A 20,383-nucleotide genomic window follows, 5' to 3' on the forward strand; every position below is an offset into this window, starting at 1 on the left:
TGGGCGTGCCCTATGGGAGCTCTTGCCTCACAGCTGAGACCAGGACCCTCTGATTGGAGGCCTATTTAAGAGCTGGCCTGAGCCACCATCTTTGCTTCAGCTTCTATGATTATAGAGGTTTGGTGCTCGCATCACGTGTTTCACTGCTTACTTGTCTGCTGATACCTGACTACTTGGACTGGACCTGACTACCCGCTGTGTTGCTGCCTGCCTTGACCTTTGGACCGTACCTGACTACCCGCTGTATTGCTGCCTGCCTTGATCTTTGGACTGTACCTGATTACCCGCTGAGTTACGCCCGCATTTATCACTAGCCAGGTCATTGGCTGCCCAACCCCGTCCGGATCCCGAAGTCCTGGTGGCCACCTGCACCTGGGGGCTCAACTCCTGGGGAACGGTGGTCGCTTCCCAGGTGAAGCTAGGGGTTGTCCGACTGCCTGACCAAGTGCGGCGCTGCTCTTCATCTCCCGTGCTCAGTCGTGGCACAAGGGCTCACTACTCAAGTCCTAACAGGTACAAACCTAGAAAGTAAGGTCTCTGGGGATAGAAAAAATACTTATGGTACCTGAATGTAACTCATCTTGAAATTTTGAGAAAGGCATGAGCTAAATCCAATCTAATTCAATTCAAAACAAGAGCGATGGCCTTGGAACTCCCTTTAGCTTCACTTCTGGCTGAGATCACGTCCCTCACCTAGTGCCTGCTTGCATGCCTTCCTGCTCCCAAGTAAAGCCAAATGCACTGGCTAACATGCTGAATCCAGATGACTTACCTGCATCACCTCCCTTATGTGCAGACGTACTGGAAGCAGGTGATGAGGAAGAGAGGCTTGAGTAATTACTTCAGACTGTCAGACCAATTCCAAATCTGACACAACACTACAAGAGAATGGGAGATAACCTGCCAAGTCTCCCACTTTGACGGGTCATCTCCTGCACTCCCGCCAAGGAAACTGACATTTCTACAGGCAGAGGAGGGTATGCAAATATTTAGAAGGCATTCCTGAAATGACAGAACTGAAAGAAGAGGGCAGCGGGAACCATAGAGCCTGTGCCCATTCTCAGCATCCACTGTCTTTGTCTGAGGGAGTGGGGACCAGCAGATGCCGAACACGGGGGCATGAGTCCCCAAGCCCTGTGCTGCCCTCTTCTTTCATTTATGTGGCAAAGGCATGATGATGATGGCAGTGAGGAAAAGGCAAGAACAGTGCTGGAGTGAGGGGGAAGAGAACAGAGGGAAAGATGGCAGACAAGGGTGGGAAACGACAGAGATTCTGGATATGAAGTGGAAAAGAAGGGGATATTATGTTGGACATAGATGGAGAAGAAGGGAAGAGAGAAGGGAGATATGCTGGATAAATAGGGAAATAAACAAAGAGGGGAGATGTTGGACATGAATAGAGGGGAAGGTAAAAGATATAGAGCTTGAAGACTGGATGGTGAGAAGGAGGGGTAATTAATTAATTTCCGTAAGGCACTGAAGAGATATCTCTTTAACATGACATACCATAATGACTCAATTGGAACCGTAATTCACCATCATTTATTTAATAATCGGATAATTTTCTCCTTATATCGTTTTGTCTAATTTCATTATGTAATCCACGTTCAATATGTGATACCAATTGTATGTAATCCATGTCAATTATTTGTTACCTAACTGTTCATTACCTCATCCATGTTCTATATGTATTACCAATTGTATCTGTATTCTGAAATGGCATAAGTCGTGATGGAAAAATTGTAAGCCACATTGAGCCAGCAAATAGGTGGGAAAATGTGGGATACAAATGCAATAAATAAATAAATCTGAGTGAACATAGGCAAAACAAAAGTAAGAAAGTTGAATGTGAAAGATCATTGTGGATGTAGGGCAGGAACTGAAAGAGACAAAGAGAAAAGAAATAGTAAATGGATAGGAGGTCCTGGAAACCAAGTTAAGGGGAGAGACAGAAGAAAGCAGAACCAGAAACTTGAACCAATATGATTACAAAAATAAATTATCAAACAATGAAGGTAGAAAAAATTAATTTTATTTATAATTTAAATAACATTTGCTATCTTTATATTTTGCACAGTACAGGAGGACATACATCTATTTCTCATCTATCCCTCTTGCACCAGTGTAAATAAAGTATTTTCTGGAACGACACCGAATGGAGGTGAAGCTAGGAGGCAGAGCATGGTGGGGCGGGAAGCAGGGGGGTGAAGCAAGGAGGCAGAGTGGGGGTGTGGGCCTGTACTTAAAATCTCCCTCTTGAAAATTGCTCTTTCTTGGCATCCATTTGAAAGTCAGGCTAGAGAAGAGGCTGTGTTGAAAGGGCTCCTCTGTTTTTTTTCAACTTTTACTGTCCTCCTGTCCTTCCTCCTCCCCCCAATTGCTCTGCAAGGATAGAGGAAGATTGTGCTATAACTTCTGATGTCAGATTCACCAAGGATGAAGAGTTTAGGGCTCGATTCTATATGTGGCACTGAAAAAAATACACCTAAGCGTATTCTATAAACTACTCCTAAAGTTATAGAATATGCATAGGGCCTGTCCGCATGACTAAATCTAGTTGCGGGAATTTACGATTATAACAGCATGCATAATTTGTTGAAACACCCATGACCACACCCCTTTTTGGCAGCATGCATTAGAATTTACGCGCATCACTTTATAGAATACACTTAGCAAGTTGTGCACGTAAATTCTAATTAAAGCCAGTGTCAATAATTGCTTTTTAATTGGAAATTATTGGTGCTGATTGGCTTAAGATAATTAAATTGTGCACGCAATACAGAATATGACCTGAACTGCATGTGCATCTCAAGTCATATTATATAGAATCTGGGGGTTAATATCTTTTATTAAATTACCCCATGCATAAAACTACATATGTTTGGTGTAGGTGTGTTCTGGGGCATAGTTTGAATAGAGCATGGGCAGAGTTATGATTTGCATGCATACTTTTGTATCTTTGTACATTTACATCTGCTCTTGATTCCTGCAGAATATGTGCTAGTATTTTATAAAGATATAGGTGCCTTTTTGCCCTCAAAATGCAGGTGACCAGTTCTAAAATTACCTCCTATACGTATAGTATATTTATTGAAAGTCTGATGGAGAAACTGATATTCAAGATATGTTCTTACTTCGTAGGGTTGTTATACGGGCTCCCTATGTTGCTAGAGATTTCTTGAAGAGGGCACAGTACAAACAGATGATCGGCAGAGCAGGTCGAGCTGGCATTGACACTGCTGGTGAGAGCATTCTTATTGCACAGGAGAAGGAGAAACAGCTTGTAAGTCACTTTGTTTTTAAGCCTTGTTAAAGAGGGTATGACACTAATATGTATGATCTTAACCATCATTTTAATCCATAGTGACCTTTTTACTTGTACTCAACTTTCTCTTCTTCTAATATATAGTAATTCTATTAGAGGTATGGAAAATGTGGTCATGTCATAAGTAGTTGTCACTTCTGCACCATTGATAGGCCAATAAGGGTTTCATCAACAGCAAGGCATCTCTTTACTTGAGTCCCTCAGACACATGGGTTTATGCTCTTCTGTCAGAAGACTGAGACAAAAACTGTTTGACATCAACTATATAAGATTCTGTTTAGTTCATAAACAGCCAGTATTCCTATAACAAAACAAACATAACTAACCCCCCCCCCCCCCCCAAAAAAAAAAAAAACAGCATTGGAAACTACGGATAACTGAGTCAGCCTTCAACAAACTTTTTGAGGAACAAAGACACACATATACAATGCAGAACCAATAGGGCTGGTCTGGAGGGATTCAAGGAAAGAACATTAACAGATAAGATCTAATTTCTCTTTCCTCATCATCCCTCTAGATCAGTCCATATGCGTGGAAAGAATCTACTGAAGGCTAGATCTTTACAGACCTGCTTCTAACACACTTGCCCCAAATGCCACATCGTGCTGATCCTGAATATTCAACCTGTAATTTATCACAAAAGAATGCAGTGTCAACCAAGTGGCCACGCTATAAATGTCCAGCAGAGGAACCAAACTACGTTTTGCCTAAGACAATGCCTGCACTCTGCTTGAATGAGCCCATTGTCCATGAGTTACTGCGTGACCCTTAACAATATATGCCAGAGTAATCACCTCTTTGCAGGGGCAGCCCAAGGCAAGAATCTGCCTGAGGCGGAGCTAAGATGCCCCCCCCCCCCTCGGGCCGAGATGCTGCCCTCTTCCTTCCTCCACCCTGTTCACGGCATTTACCTTGTTTTCTCACGTTCCAAAAGCTGGCGGCTGTGGTTCCCATGCGGTTCCACTGCCCTGCCTCAGCACCCGCCTCTTCTCTTTACTGCAGTTGCCTGAGCCTCTGACGAAACAGGAACATGATGAAACAACAAGTAAATGCTGCGAACAGGGTGGAGGAAGGAAGAGAGAGATGCCGCTCCCCAAAGAGGCCACCCCTGCCTCTTTGTTCCAGTGAGCCATCATTGCCTTAGATGCAGCCTCACTTTTCCTTCTGAAAAGAACAAAGAGGTGATCAGACTTGCAGAAACCATTAGCATAGGCGTAGTTTGACTGTTTCATTTGGGGGGGGGGGGGCAAAGGATGGGCGGAGCATATTAGCATATTGATTTGCATATATACATATGCAAATGCATATACTAATATGGAGGACGGAATTGAAATTTACAGGCAAAATATCACAGATGCACATTTCAAAAAGCTGACATATTTCAATTAATAAATTCTGAATAAAATACTTTTATCTACCTTTGTTGTCTGATCATTTAGTTTTTCTATTCGCTTTGGTCCCAGTGTCTTCTGTTTTATGCAGTGTCTTCTTTCCAGTAGGCTTCCCTCTGCTCCCCACCCTCCCAGTCCCATCCATCTCTTGCTCCTTCCCTCTGCTCCCCACCCCTCCCAGTCCCATCCATCTTCTGTTCCTTCCCTCTACTCACCATCCCTCCGTCCCATCCATCTTCTGCTCCTTCCCTCTGCTGTGCCTGACCTCTCCCAATCCCATCCATCTCCTGGTCCATCCCTCTGCTCCCCACCCCTCCCAGTCCAATCCATCTCCTCGTCCTTCCCTCTGTTCCCAACGCTCCCAGTCCCATCCATCTCCTGGTCCTTCCCTCTGCTCCCAACGCTCCCAGTCCCATCCATCTCTTGCTCCTTCCCTCTGCTCCCCACCCCTCCCAGTCACAACCATCTCTTGCTCCTTCCCTCTGCTCCCCACCCCTCCCAGTCCCATCCATCTCTTGCTCCTTCCCTCTGCTCCCCACTCCTCCCAGTCCCATCCATCTCTTGCTCCTTCCCTCTGCTCCCCACCCCTCCCAGTCCCATCCATCTCCTGGTCCTTCCCTCTGCTACCAACGCTACCAGTCCCATCCATCTCTTGCTCCTTCCCTCTGCTCCCCACCCCTCCCAGTCCCATCCATCTTCCATCTGCTCCCCACCCCTCCCAGTCCCATCCATCTCTTGCTCCTTCCCTCTGCTCCCACCCTCCCAGTCCCATCCATCTCCTGGTCCTTCCCTCTGCTACCAACGCTACCAGTCCCATCCATCTCTTGCTCCTTCCCTCTGCTCCCCACCCCTCCCAGTCCCATCCATCTTCCATCTGCTCCCCACCCCTCCCAGTTCCATCCATCTTCCTTCTGCTCCCCCCCCCCCCCCCCCGCGAGGTCCAAGATCGTGACTCCGTCTACCCCCCTCTCTTCCTCCCTCCCTCCGGAGCAGGCAACAGTCTTCTTCAGCTTTTCTGTGTTCCTGGCAGCGGTAGCGATGTACACGCTGCCTTCGGACTGCCCCGGAAGCCTTCTCTTCAAGTTCCTGTTCCCACCTATGCAGGGCAAAGCCGAAGGCAGCGTGTACGTCGCTACCGCTGCCAGGAACACTGAAAACGACTGCTCCCTGCGCCGGAGGGAGGGAGGAAGAGAGGGGGGTAGACAGACACGCTCCTCTCCGTCCGCTTGGCTTCCCTGCCCTCTCTGTCTGCGTCCCAGCCGAAAGGAAATGACATCAGAGGAAGGCGGGACGCAGACAGAGAGGGCAGGGAAGCCAAGCGGATGGAGAGGAGCGCGTGCCTGCTTTTTTTTTTTTTTAACTACTGGCGCGGTGGCGCCTCGTCGTTGTTTGGGGGGGCATTGACCCCCTGGCCCCCCCCCCCTCAGTCTACGCCCATGACCATTAGTAACCTACAAGTATTGTTGCAAGGAACCGTCTGAAAATAACAAGAAACAGCATAAGGAGTGTCAAAGCAAATGCAAGGCGCAGATTAAGAAGGCCAAGAGGGAGTATGAAAAAAAGATAGCATTAGAGGCAAAAAAACATAGTAAAAATTTTTTTCGGTATATTAAAAGCAGGAAGCCGGCAAAAGAATCGGTTGGGCCGCTGGATGACCGAGGGGTAAAAGGGGCGATCAAGGAAGACAAAGACGTAGCGGAGAGACTGAACGAATTCTTTGCTTCGGTCTTCACCGAGGAAGATTTGGGTGGGATACCGGTGTCGGAAATGGTATTTCAAGCGGACGAGCCGGAGAAACTTACTGACTTCACGGTAAACCTGGAGGACGTAATGGGGCAGTTCGGCAAACTGAAGAGTAGCAAATCTCCTGGACCGGATGGTATTCATCCTAGAATACTGATAGAACTGAAAAACGAGCTTGCGGAGCTACTGCTAGTGATATGCAACTTATCCTTAAAATCGAGCGTGGTACCGGAAGATTGGAGGGTGGCCAATGTAACGCCCATTTTTAAAAAAGGCTCCAGGGGAGATCCGGGAAATTATAGACCGGTGAGTCTGACGTCGGTGCCTGGGAAAATGGTAGAGGCTATTATTAAAAACAAAATTACAGAGCACATCCGAGAACATGGATTACTGAGACCAAGTCAGCATGGCTTTTGTGTGGGGAAATCTTGCCTGACCAATTTACTTCAATTCTTTGAAGGAGTGAACAAACATGTGGACAAAGGGGAGTCGGTTGATATTGTGTATCTGGATTTTCAAAAGGCGTTTGACAAGGTACCTCATGAAAGGCTACAGAGGAAATTGGAGGGTCATGGGATAGGAGGAAATGTCCTATTGTGGATTAAAAACTGGTTGAAGGATAGGAAACAGAGAGTGGGGTTAAATGGGCAGTATTCACAATGGAGAAGGGTAGTTAGTGGGGTTCCTCAGGGGTCCGTGCTAGGACCGCTGCTTTTTAATATATTTATAAATGATCTAGAGATGGGAGTAACTAGCGAGGTAATTAAATTTGCTGATGACACAAAGTTATTCAAAGTCGTTAAATCACGACAGGATTGTGAAAAATTACAAGAGGACCTTACGAGACTGGGAGACTGGGCGGCTAAATGGCAGATGATGTTTAATGTGAGCAAGTGCAAGGTGATGCATGTGGGAAAAAAGAACCCGAATTATAGCTACGTCATGCAAGGTTCCACGTTAGGAGTTACGGACCAAGAAAGGGATCTGGGTGTCGTCGTCGATAACACACTGAAACCTTCTGCTCAGTGTGCTGCTGTGGCTAAGAAAGCGAATAGAATGTTGGGTATTATTAGGAAAGGTATGGAAAACAGGTGTGAGGATGTTATAATGCCGTTGTATCGCTCCATGGTGCGACCGCACCTTGAGTATTGTGTTCAATTCTGGTCGCCGCATCTCAAGAAAGATATAGTAGAATTGGAAAAGGTGCAGCGAAGGGCGACTAAAATGATAGCGGGGATGGGACGACTTCCCTATGAAGAAAGACTAAGGAGGCTAGGAGGCTTATTTTCAAAGCACTTAGCCTCCCAAAGTTCCATAGAAACATATGGAACTTAGCCTCCCAAAGTGCTTTGAAAATATGCCTCTAGGGCTATACAGCTTGGAGGGGAGACATGATAGAGGTATATAAAATAATGAGTGGAGTGGAACAGGTGGATGTGAAGCGTCTGTTCATGCTTTCCAAAAATACTAGGACTAGGGGGCATGCGATGAAACTACAGTGTAGTAAATTTAAAACAAATCGGAGAAAATTTTCTTCACCCAACGTGTAATTAAACTCTGGAATTCGTTGCCGGAGAAAGTGGTGAAGGCGGTTAGCTTAGCAGAGTTTAAAAAGTGGTTGGACGGTTTCCTAAAGGACAAGTCCATAAACCGCTACTAAACGGACTTGGAAAAATCCAAAATTCCAGGAATAACATGTATAGAATGTTTGTACATTTGGGAAGCTTGCCAGGTGCCCTTGGCCTGGATTGGCCGCTGTCGTGGACAGGATGCTGGGCTCGATGGACCCTTGGTCTTTTCCCAGTATGGCATTACTTATGTACTTATGACTCTACAAATATCCAAGTGATACAGCTTCCCCATTCTACTGGTTTCTACCTCTCTGAATGCCAGCAAGGAAACCACCTGATTAATATGAAATGGCGAACAATTTAGCAAAAAAGGAAGGGGACCTTCTGAATCATGATTCCCTCAGATGTCTCCAGGAAGAGCTGGCCTTGTCCAGAATACTCCAGATATCTACCAGAAACATTTTCTACAGTGCAGTATTCTTAAGAGATGCATCCCTAAGCAGCTCAAAGAATGGCCTTACCAGAGCTGATAAGATGATATTGCAGTCCCACAGAGAAACTACTAGACACTGAGAAGGCTGCAGATACTTCACTCCTCTCAGAAAATGCCTGACACCTGGATGAGCAATTAAGGGGTGCCCATGGAAATGCCTCCCTTAACACGGTGGCTACTACCTGGAGTCACAAAAAATTAAGGACCAGACTGCTGTTCAGACCATCCTGTATGAAGGCCGGAATATCCAGGAGAGATGCACTGTGATTCCAATACCATGCTTCAAAAATCATCCTTGAACATGAGACAGAGTGTTAACCTGCATTGGAGGAGTAGCCTAGTGGTTAAAGCACATGGCTGACATCCAGGGAAGCCTAGTTCCCTCTGCTGCTGCTTTTGATCTTGGGCAAGTCATTTTGCACACTGTATAGAGTCCTGGGAATTAGAAATGGGGGTCTTTTACTCACTAGTAACATCAACAGGGTCTTGAGCCAAAGCGCAACGTGGGCTGCGGAGCTCTGGTACTTGCTTCTCGCTCCTGATGCCCAATACAGGCTGATGTTTGTGTGCCTCCTTGTGCTTACCTTTTTGCAGGCTAACCCCAGGCGCTTTCTGATTCCATAAGAAACACACAAGGTCAGCTCTGCCTTCCTACTTATGAGTGCTGGTGCAATGCCTTTGCATCTACAGCCTCGACCCTTGCTGCTGCTTTGACTTGGCAATGCTTCTTGTGTATTCTGATGTTCATTAGTAGATGTTGCAAAGGTACAGAAACCATTTTCTCCAGGAGTAGCATTCTCTCTCATCTCCCTGACCGCCCCTACATTTGTAGGGATATTTAAGGGGGACTCTGTAGAAGTGTCAGAAAAGAGTCAACCAAATTCAAGGCAGGTCTGAGGTGATCTGGGCCTATATTTAATAAAACCATATTACACATCCACCCATGAATTCCAGCAGACCATAAGCCTCCTCCTCCCCCCACCTAAAAAAAAGCTCATTGTGAACCCCAGGACCACTTTGTTGACCACCTCTTCAGTCTCCTTCAAAGGACTGCCCTCTGTTAGGGAACCAACTCCCCTGGGGCACCACTGACTTCCTGGGTGATACTTCTAGGTATCCCAGAAGTGCCTCCTTAATGAGTTCACCAACCTTTCCGTGAATAGAGGCAACCTGCTTCTCAAGGCCTACCTTCCAGGAGCCTTAGAACCTTAGACTCACATAAGTCCTTCACAGATGTCTCCAAATCTTCCCCAAGGAGAGTCTTTCCCTTAAAAGGAAGCTTAATAAGCATGAGCGTAGTTTGACAGTTTCATTTGGGGATGTGGCACATTAGCATATTCATTTGCATACATACATCTTATACATATTCATTATAGTTATTCAAAACACACACATACACAAGCCTAGAATACTGAATATGAAGCCAGCATATATATATATATATATAGGGGGCCAGAAAAAACCATTCAGACAAAAACTGAAATGGAGACCCCCCCCCCCCCTCCCCTCCACCCAAGAAAGCCAGACTCTACAAGCAGGGCAATACTGGTAAGAGAGAAACAGAAATGTTTTTTTCTCCTGTACTCTGCAAAATACAAAACTAAAATATAAATACATTAAATAAATGTACATTTCACAAAGCAGGCACATCTCAATAAAAATAATTTTTTTCTTTTCTACCTTTGTTGTCTGAGTACTATTGTTCTGATTGGGCTGGTCCCACTCTTTTCCACTTTCCTTTTCTAGGTTGGCTTTTCCAGTTCTTCTCTCTCCTCTTGTCTTCCTTTCCCATTCAATCACCAAGTCCCACTCATCTTCTGCTCTGCTCTGTTCCCCTTCCCCCTACACCCCTAGTCACATCCATCTTCTGCTCCTTCTCCCTCCCCCCATCCACACCCTCTAGTCCCATCCATCTTCTGCTCCCTCTCCCACACCCCCTAGTCCCATTCATTTTCTGCTCCCTCTCCCCACACCACCCCCTCAAACCCCCTAGTCACATCCATCTTCTGCTCCTTCTCCCTCCCCCCATCCACACCCTCTAGTCCCATCCATCTTCTGCTCCCTCTCCCACACCCCCTAGTCCCATTCATTTTCTGCTCCCTCTCCCTCCCCCCACACCACCCCCTCAAACCCCCTAGTCCCATCCATCTTCTGCTCCTTCTCCACCTCTCTCTTACTCTTCTCCCCCCCCCCCCCCCCCCAAGGTCTCATTTTTTAAACCTTCCCCGCCCAGGCCCACCCCTGTCTCTCTCGATCTCCTTCAAGCCCCTCCACCGCCACCATCACCACAGCACTGTTGTCTTCCAGTGGCACCCGGTATTTCTCCCCCCCCCAGTCTTCCAATCCCCCCGAGCCTCTGGCAGCCTCAGCGAAAAAGCAGCATGCACGTTGCTTTAGACCTGCTACTGAAGCTCTTCGCTCTCCTACAGCTTCCTGGAACAGGAAGTTGAAGAAAGAAAGCCTTCCGGGGGCAGGTCTAAAGCAGCGTGTGTGCTGCTTTCTCACAGAGGCTGCTGGTGCCTCGGGGGATTCAAGGATGGGTTGTCACTGCCCCCTCGCCTCCCCCCCCAAACTATGCCCATGTAATAATAAGTCACGTCTTTCATACCACAGCTGCTGACCAGTTCCATAGTTACAACAGGCACTGCACCTTCACCACTTTAGTCGTGTAGTTCGTTGACCTCCAGATTAAATCATATAGAGCATGAGTCAGAACCTGCTACCGAGTGTGCCACCTCCATGCAACATTCTGGCAGGTATTGAATCCAGTGGAGATACCAATCCTGTGAATACATCAGGACCACTCCTGTTTTGACCCTAATGGTAATCTTGATCACAGCCAAGACTAACGCATCCACCTTCGGCAGACCAACTTCTTCTCTACCATCAAAGAGTAAAGTCAGGACCTGCCTATTTTCAGACCAACATCTGAACTGTCCCATTCGGTTACAATTGTGCTTGATCACCCTATGACAGGTAAAACCTTGGCTGGCCTCTGGATGTCTTGTAAAAAGGGTGCTCTGAGGAAACCGGTTTCAGTGGATCATTCTTCAGAGATTCTCAATATCACCAGAGCCTGTGTGATGGTGATTCATGTCTCTTAAAAATCTGGTCCACCATTTCATCCTACCTTGCAGGAATCTCTCCTTTTTCCATGGGTTCCTCCTTGTGCTCCACAACTTCCCCAGAGGGACCCTTCAGAGAATCTACAGTCTTCTAACTCCAGAGACTTGTTCTACATCTTCCTCTGAGTCTCTCCAGGTCCTCATACTAGTCGATCCCCCATCCAGGACCAGGAAAGCTGGAAGGAAATCTCTAACAAAAGTATCAGCCACCAATCTCTTGTTGAAACAAGCAGGCCTGGTGTATGAGGACAAATTCAGGAGCAAAATACCTCACTCCCAATCTAGCACCAGCTTGCTAAGAAGAACCCTTTGGGAGTAACACTGGTGGCCCTTGCATGCAATCCTGCCCAGATTCAGCTGTGGACAAAATGCACCTGTTCCAGACCCAGGTGCCTCTTGCTGATACTGCTCTGACAATCCTGCTGTCTTGCACAGTCTCCTCAGCATGCTGCCACTTGAAGTGAGCTGTCCCAGCAGTGGTTGGTCACATAGACACTCAATAAGTGATTCCCACAAGCTCCAGAATTCTTGTGGCACTTGGCCTGCTGTGACTTGCCCAGACCTTGCTCTGTGAAGCATGGGGCCACTCTAACCTGATTCACCTCCAGCCAGGACACCTGGAGCACTTCCCTCCCTCAGGTTGAGTTCCAGTTCTGTCTCAATGTTCCTTGTTAAATTTGTTTTCCAATTTTAATCCCACTAAGTGTAGCTAGTGAAACCTTCCAGCCCCAGTCCCTTCCCAAAAGTAGGGGAGGAGGGCAGATACCAGCGCAGTTTGACCTCTAGCAGAACCAGGGTAGAGAGGGAGAAGAGAAGGACCAGTTGCAGTTGGCTTCTGTAAGGGTCTCAAGACCAATACCTGCCATTCGAGCCCTCTTGAAGCCTTGATGTCCACAGGAGAAGTGAGTCAGATCATCTTGCTCTTGGGAAGGCTCACAATCTCCTAGGACCCCCAGGCCAGTCTTAGACTTCACAGGACTATTTGCCTGCTATATGCTGAAGATAGAGAAGTACTGGCTATCTGTGGGCTGCACAGGACCACACATAGGGCAACATAATCAGACCAATAGTTCTCTGTCTCCATTGGCTGGCAGTAGAATATAAACCCATGCGTCAGGGCAGGTCTGAAGGGGCAATGAGAAATTATTGGATGTGATGTTCACAGCGCACTCATTACATTAGTCTGTGTGCTGACACACTGTAGATTTATGAAAATTTCTTGAGGGATAGCCGAGTAAGGGCTAAATTTACTAAAAGATACTAATTCATTAAGGCATGCTAACACATGCCATTTACTCATAAAGCTCTAACACGGTAGTGCAGGCTAGTAAATCTGTTAGTCTATAGCAGCACAATTGACAAATAAGACAGTGGCACCTTATAGACTAAGCAGTTTATTGAAGTATGAGCTTTCAAGGACAAGAATCCCCTTTGTCAAATTCATCTGATGTGAACGCTTGCATTTGAAAGCTCATTGTTCAATAAATCAATTGGTGTATAAGCTGCCACCAGCTTCTATGTTGTCTTTATATTTAGTTTTGTAAACTGAGGTTTGTTCCTTTTGGGATTAGTTTGGTAACTTTATGTAGAAACAAGCAAATGAATGTGACAAATTGAAATAGGAGAGAACTAAACTTAATTTATCCCTTTGGACCTTTGACTCTTCAGATTGTTGGTCATTAGGCAGAATAACAGATCTACTGATGCATTGTGAGACACTCACATTTTGGAAATTATGGACGACATCAACCAAAGCTTCCAAATTATGCATTCATGGGCGAATGCTTTTCAATTAAAACTTAATGCTGAAAAAAATGCAATGCCTTATACATAATTTACAATATAACACAAGCAAATTCACCTCCAAAACCACACCAAACTTTTCCCTCCCTGTCTCAGACACCCTGAAGATTCTCGGAGTTACCATTGATCGAAATCTCACACTTGAAAACCATGTGAAGAATACAACCAGGAAGATGTTTCAGTCTATGTAGAAACTCAGAAGACTGAAACCTTTCTTCCCAAGAGGTATTTTTCGCAACATGGTACAATCAATGGTGCTGAGTCATCTAGACTATTGCAATGTGCTGTATGCTGGTTGTAAAGAACATATCATCAAGAAACTTCAGACAGCCCAGAACACCACAGCTAGACTCATATTTGGAAAGACAAAATATGAAAGCGCAAAACCCCTTAGAGAGAAGCTCCATTGGCTTCCAGTTAAAGAACGTACTGTGTTCAAAGTTTGCAGTCTGGTTCATAAAGTCATTCATGATAATGCCCCGGCATACATGTCAGACCTTATTGACTTGCCACCCAGGAACGCTAAAAGATCAGCACGCACATTCCTGGGTCTTCATTTCCCTAGCTGTAAAGGTCTAAAATACAAACTAGTACATGCGTCCTGCTTTTCCTACATTGGCACGCAGCTGTGGAATTCATTACCACTTGATCTGAAAACTATTCATGATCTAACCAACTTTCAAAAATCACTAAAGACTTTTCTTTTTAACAAGGCTCACCATAACAATTAACAATAGGAATTCCAATGCATCACTACTTACTTGATAATCTGACTGTTTTCTGATTTATTGAATTGATCATATCCATTATGTTACACTTGTTTTTGTATGTAACCAATTGTTTATCTACTCTTGAATGGCGCCTGCCATGATATAATATTGTAAGCCACATTGGGTCTGCAAATAGATGGGAAAATGTGAGATTCAAATGCAACAAATAAATAAATACCAACACACAGATGTGGTAATCTGAATTTGTTTGATGGGTATCAAAACATTTTGCTTCATTTAAAGGTAAAGATTTAAGCAAGGATAAAACTATGAACAGAGTTCATTTGTGAGAAGAAACTGTCTCAGGTTTTTATTATTTTAATGGTATACATCACAAAAAGAGCATAATAGTTATTTTTGATTTTATTGGTAGGTTAAAGACCTGATTAGTAGACCTTTGGAGAACTGCTACAGCAGCCTGCTGCATGACTACTGCAAGGGAGTCCAAAGCCTTTTCCTGTCATTGATTGGGCTGAAGGTATCATTTAATAGCTTTGTAAATAACTAGAGATATAGGGCTTCTTTTACAAAGCCGTGCTAGTGATTCCAGTGTGGCAGGCTTCCTCATATTTGCTGTGCCGGGAATCGCTAGCGAGGTTTGGTGAGAGGCCCATAGAGAGGCATTGGTCCTAACACATGCCTGTAAAGCAGGGGTAGGTAAGCTTTTTTTTCTTCAAATGCTAGAATTTAATGTGTTAGTTAGAGAATATTGTTGAGCAGGGTGCTGTAAAATAAGCAAGTAGCACATTGGGTGGACACATGAAGCATGGAATAGTGCTCTGGGTGTTTGAAATAGTGAACTGAAGGCCCGATGCACAACAGCTGTAAAATACGGCTGCCTCAGTAAAATCTAGCAAGTCGCAAACAGTGACCAATGTACAAAGGAGATTGCATGCAAATGAGCTGCACGGATCCTCCTTTGTGCATCGGTCGTTGTTTGGAATTTTGACAGCTCTCAATGCAGACCGGACCTCCCTCACGCCTCCCCGACCCTTCCACCCCCCCCCCCCCCCCCATGCAAAAAAATATCCCTGGTGTCTCTGAGATCCCCCGCACCCCTTTCCGACACTCCCCCCTCCCCAAAAGCAACAATGGCCCTGATGGTCTAGTGACCTCCTCCCCTGCTCTCAACCCTCCCCACAATACCTGGAAAAAGATGGAGACAAGAGGGGAGAGCAACACTGCCCACCCTCCTGCCTCGAGCCCGCCCTGCACAAAATGGAGGCACTCAGCCCTTCCTAGTGCATCCTGGAATGCACTGGGTGGGGCTAAGCACCATATAAGGAAGTAGTACTTAGCCCTGCCCAGTGTATCCCAGGATGCACCGGTCAGGGCTGGCGCTGCCATTTTGTGCAGGGTGGGCCTGAGGCAGGAGGGTAGGAGTTGTTGCTCCTGGCTTCCTGCCTCCATGTTTTTTCAGGTATTTGGGGGGGGGATCGAGAGGAGGGGAGGAGATCACTAGACTATTAGTGCCATTGTTGATTTTGAGGGGGGGGGCTCGGGGTCATTAGACTACCAAGGCCATTCTTGCCTCGGGGGGGGGGGGGCATGAGGGTATTCAGGGTTTGAGATTCTTGTTTGGGGGGTTGGGAGGGGGTGTTGGAGACTGTTGGGGGGGTAGGGTTCCACTGGGACCATCAGTGATTTTTTTTTTACAGGGGTTGGGAGGTGTGGGGAGGAGCTGGGAAGGGGCGCAGGGGATCGGGGTATATATGGATTTTTTGCGGGAGGGACAAGAGGCACAGGGGGATTGGGGTCCACTTGCACCTGGGGTCAGGAGGCATGGGGGGGGGTCAGGAGACAGTCCACTGAACCACCAGGGATGCCAAAAAGTTTTGTGGGAAGGCTTGAAGGGGGTTGTGCACGTCAGTACTTACCTTAAGAGGTCAGTCTGCTTGCACTACTGTACAGTGCAAACAGACTGCATTCCATGATAACAGGTTCAGACCTGCCATAAGTTTGTACATTAAAGGTAGGCACTCCATGTATGGAACTGTCTGTGCATTACTTGGAATGCTCATTTTTAATGCTAATGAGCTCCTTGTAATACATTATTATAGGGTTTTCAGTAGCTGCTAACCGCACACATTAGAGCCATGGAAAACTCCTTTGTGCATTACTGGCTAAATAACATTTGCTTTAGATTGGCTACAACCAGTCTAAAGCAAATGTTAACAGCTTGGAAAGCTTTGTGCAGTGGGCCCTGAGTGGGCCTGTGATGTTTCTCTTTCCCTACTGAGTTTTTCTTTACCTCATCATCCTCTTCTTGTTTTCTTTCATCTCCCACTATCTATCATTATTTATTTATGTTTCAATATTTTTATTGGTACTACAACAAAGTTGAACATACAATAAATACCAAAGGCAAGAATAGCAAACATCACTGTCTGATTGAAATAAGAATGAACAAGACAATTGTACCATCAACCACATGCTATCCATTTTCTCCCCATCCTACCCCACCCCAACCCTTCTCAACCCTCACTATTATCTACAGTACAACTAGATGGTTAAGAAAGTTACAAAGCATATCATAAGGAACCCACAGGAATGAAATACCATCCCCTTAGCTATGCTCCCCGTTCCCAACCTTTACCCAATCAGCCATATACTTAAATCCTTCCCCCCTTCCTCCTCCCAATACACCCCTCCCCACTTCCACATCCCAAGTCCGTAATCTCCTTCCTCCCCCATCCTCTCCCCTCCTACACCCTCCCCCACCCAGTACCAGTCTACCTAAATAGCCAAGTGTGACTCCCCAAACCCTATCACCAGAAAGGACCCTACCAGACAGGCCACCAGATCCAAGCATTATAGATTATTTACAAGGAGGCTGTGGCCCTGTGGACTCAGAATTTGCAAATAAGGGTCCCAGAGCTTCAAAAAGAATCATTTACGTTTGTAGGAGCCACTCGCCTCCTTAGCTTCCCAGGTGGCCAGTATATGAACCTGGTTACCCCAGTGCCAAAATGCCGGAGGGTCTGATGACGTCCAATATTGCAAGATCACTTTTTTGGCCACCAGGCTAAGCTTGCGACATAAAAGGATGCTGTATCTAGTGAGGAGCTGGAACGCACCCCGCTTATCTAGTAATAATTGTTCCACCGTCCCTTGGACAGTGTGGGCCAGTATCTGAGATAAAAAGCCCCTGATCCGCCCCCAAAAGGCTTTTATTTTAGGGCATTGCCAAATTGCATGAATATAAGTTTGTCTCTTTTGTTTACATTTAGGACAGCTTGACTCCCCCTCTCCGACCACGTGTGCGAGCTGCGCTCTAGCCCAATATGCTCAAAGTATTACTCGATATCCGCACTCCCTCAGTCTCACCTCTGTAGTGAGCGAGAATATCCCCCTTAATGTAGCAGCGACATCCCAGTTCCCCAGTGACACCCCCAAATCTTCTTCCCATCTAGCTTTCAACCATGTAAAATCTTTATCTAGTATCCCCTTGATTAGGGCCCCACACAGACCTGAAACAGACAGGCCGCGGATCTCAACCTGTTGAAAAAAATCTCGAATTTTAGCCCCCAAATATGTCCCCAGTTGCTTCCTTTCCAAGGATAAAACATAATGCTTGAGCTGTACATAGGCAAACCTATTAATCGTTATTTATTTAAAAGAACTTACATACAATGTGCTTTAAAGATTAGCGCAATTTACAATCAACATAGTCAAATTAAAAATATCAAAACAATAAACAACAAAATAATAAAAAAGCATATTTCTAAAAATAACACAAAATCAAGCAAAACAAAAGACAAAAAAACTCATATATCCAGAACACATGAATTAAAATAAAATGTCATATAGATGCATAGGTGTAGACTTGCAGATAGTGGCATCTCCAAATATCTATTAGATCCCAATGACCTAAAAAACTGTTAGTAAGAGCCCATGCACCCTGTGCATAATGTGCCCCCCTGCCGATTTATCTTTGCTGGGGTCAAGTGTCAGGTTAAAATCGCCTTCCATCTAAATCGCCTTCCATCTAAAGGTCCTCTTCCAAATGAGTAAGAAGGAGTTCAGGTCCTCCCAAAAACCCCAGGAGACTCATTTGGAGCACATACATTCACCAATGTGTGTAAAGATTCCACAATATTCAAAACCAGCAGAATATAGTTACACCCCCCCCCCCCCCCCAGATCCCGAATAACTTTTTTTTACCTCCCAATTACTGGAGGACAAGAGAGCCACCAGCATGCCACATGTCTTATTATATAATTTATTAGAAGCAAAATAAATCTATGGATATTTCTTAGATGCACAAAGATATTCAAGGTATGGGAGTAGATGTATCTGTTGAATCAGGGCTACATCTGCCCACAGGCGTATCAATTCTTTAAATTGGAGTTGACACTTCTGTGGAGAATTCAGTCCCCTCACATTAAACGTGACACATTGAATCATAACCATATATTTAAAAAAAATATATATATATACATTCCATTATCACATATTCTATATAGTATAACAAAAGTGATCTTTGTTTCAAGACAAGATTAGTTCACTCATGCATACTGAAAGATCCTACCGGGTAACAATCAAAACTACTTCACCAATACTGATCACTGTACATAACAGTAACCGTGAACATTGACTTAAGTCAACTCAAAGATCAGAAATTCTCCTTCGCCATCCCAGTTATGTTATTTTCTGGTTCTTAAGCGCATTATCTGAGCGCTGATGCCGAAGACGTTTACTATGAGGAACCCGTTGCCACTTGGGTGTCGCCTTGAGGCCAGAGGATTACTTAGATGATGTGGACATGCTAAGTCAGGAAATATCTCCTGACCTTCTAGCAAGGACTTCACATGCTGCACCTTGCCCTTGTAATAAACAACAGAGCTCTAAGGGATGTCTCCATCTATACCGAATATCGTGGGAATGAAATAGTGAATGAGGGGCTGGAGTTCCATCCTCCGCTGTAAAGTGGCCCCCTGCGAGATTTCTATGTGATAAGAATCCCAGGTGACATAATCTTGAAACCGGGCCTTATGCAACACTTGCTCCTTCAGCTTATAATCATTAAAACAGGCGATTATGTCCTTAGGCCTATTATTGTGAGGGGCCCCTAGGGTTCTGTGAGCTCGTTCTAGACCACTCTGCTTCGGGGGCAGTGGCTGCTGAGGCTCGCTAGGCAGCATGCCAACAATATTTTGCTTTTATTGAACTGTGTTTTGAACCTTCTGTGCCAGTGATTTCTTATTTTTATATTGGAATTGTCTTCGAGGTGCTTTCATTAGAATTGTGTTTTTAACCTTCTGAGCCAGAGACTTAATCCAATCAATTTAGTTACATAGCATCTGGTGACTCATAGACTGTGTGCCTCTGGAGGAGGGGCAATTGTATACAGCTGTGTGGTAAAAGGAAAAACAGAACACTTAGTTTACCTTGAGAGCTGTCTGAGCTAAGCTGGACATTTTCAAACTTGGTTTGATTGTAAACTGATGTTACCGGTGTCCTGCTCTTAATATCTACCTGATAAACTGGTGACTTTACCTCATTCTATTCTATCCTATTAAAAAAACAAAAACAAACAAAAAAAGACCTGTCTTTTCACTTGCAGAGGGTCTGACTCTTTATTCCCACCCACCCTAGGTACTCCCTTTATATAGGACCCCTTTACGTAGGACAATCAAGGGACAGGTATTTTCATTACACCATAATTGGTCAATCCTACTCCTTGTTATCCCCTGTCATAGTTTACCTTTTCACACACATCAAATCACATCAACATGACCTTCATTCAGTGCAATGCATGCTCTGCTTTAATCCTAAGGCAAACTATCTGGAACCTTATAGCTTGTCCTAACTAGATTATCTGTCTCCAAATATCAGCTTTGAAATGAGATCAACAAACTTAAGAAGGAATTGGCTACAATTAAAGAAGCATCCAGTATTACTCAATTCCCAGCCAATTTATCACCACCACTGCCACAATGACAGATTGGTGAAAAGCAGAATATTCTTACTGTTCGGAGACTCCATTATCAGAGGCATTAACTTAGGAACACAGTTCAAGGGTTCCAACCTAGTGAAATGCCTTCCAGGAACCTCAGCTACCAGATTTATTGACCAAATACTGAAAGTAATCTGAGAAGAGAGCAAGGCTTCAAATACTGATGTTGTTATTCACCTGGGGACAAACAACCTGTCATCAAT

At 45.2% G+C, this 20,383-nt stretch overlaps 1 protein-coding gene across 1 annotated transcript in view; it reads left to right on the forward strand.

Annotated features, from left to right (window-relative positions):
- Positions 1-20,383, forward strand: part of HELQ (helicase, POLQ like) — a gene marked incomplete in the record, with an annotated part of 237,703 nt that overhangs the window by 92,901 nt on the left and 124,419 nt on the right. The window contains 2 exon segments of the mRNA XM_030190564.1: positions 3,142-3,283; positions 14,595-14,699. Coding sequence (XP_030046424.1) covers positions 3,142-3,283; positions 14,595-14,699 — 247 coding nt within the window.

This window comes from Microcaecilia unicolor, chromosome 2 (genome assembly GCF_901765095.1).
Source record: "Microcaecilia unicolor chromosome 2, aMicUni1.1, whole genome shotgun sequence".
In the NCBI taxonomy this organism is placed as follows: Eukaryota; Metazoa; Chordata; class Amphibia; order Gymnophiona; family Siphonopidae; genus Microcaecilia; species Microcaecilia unicolor.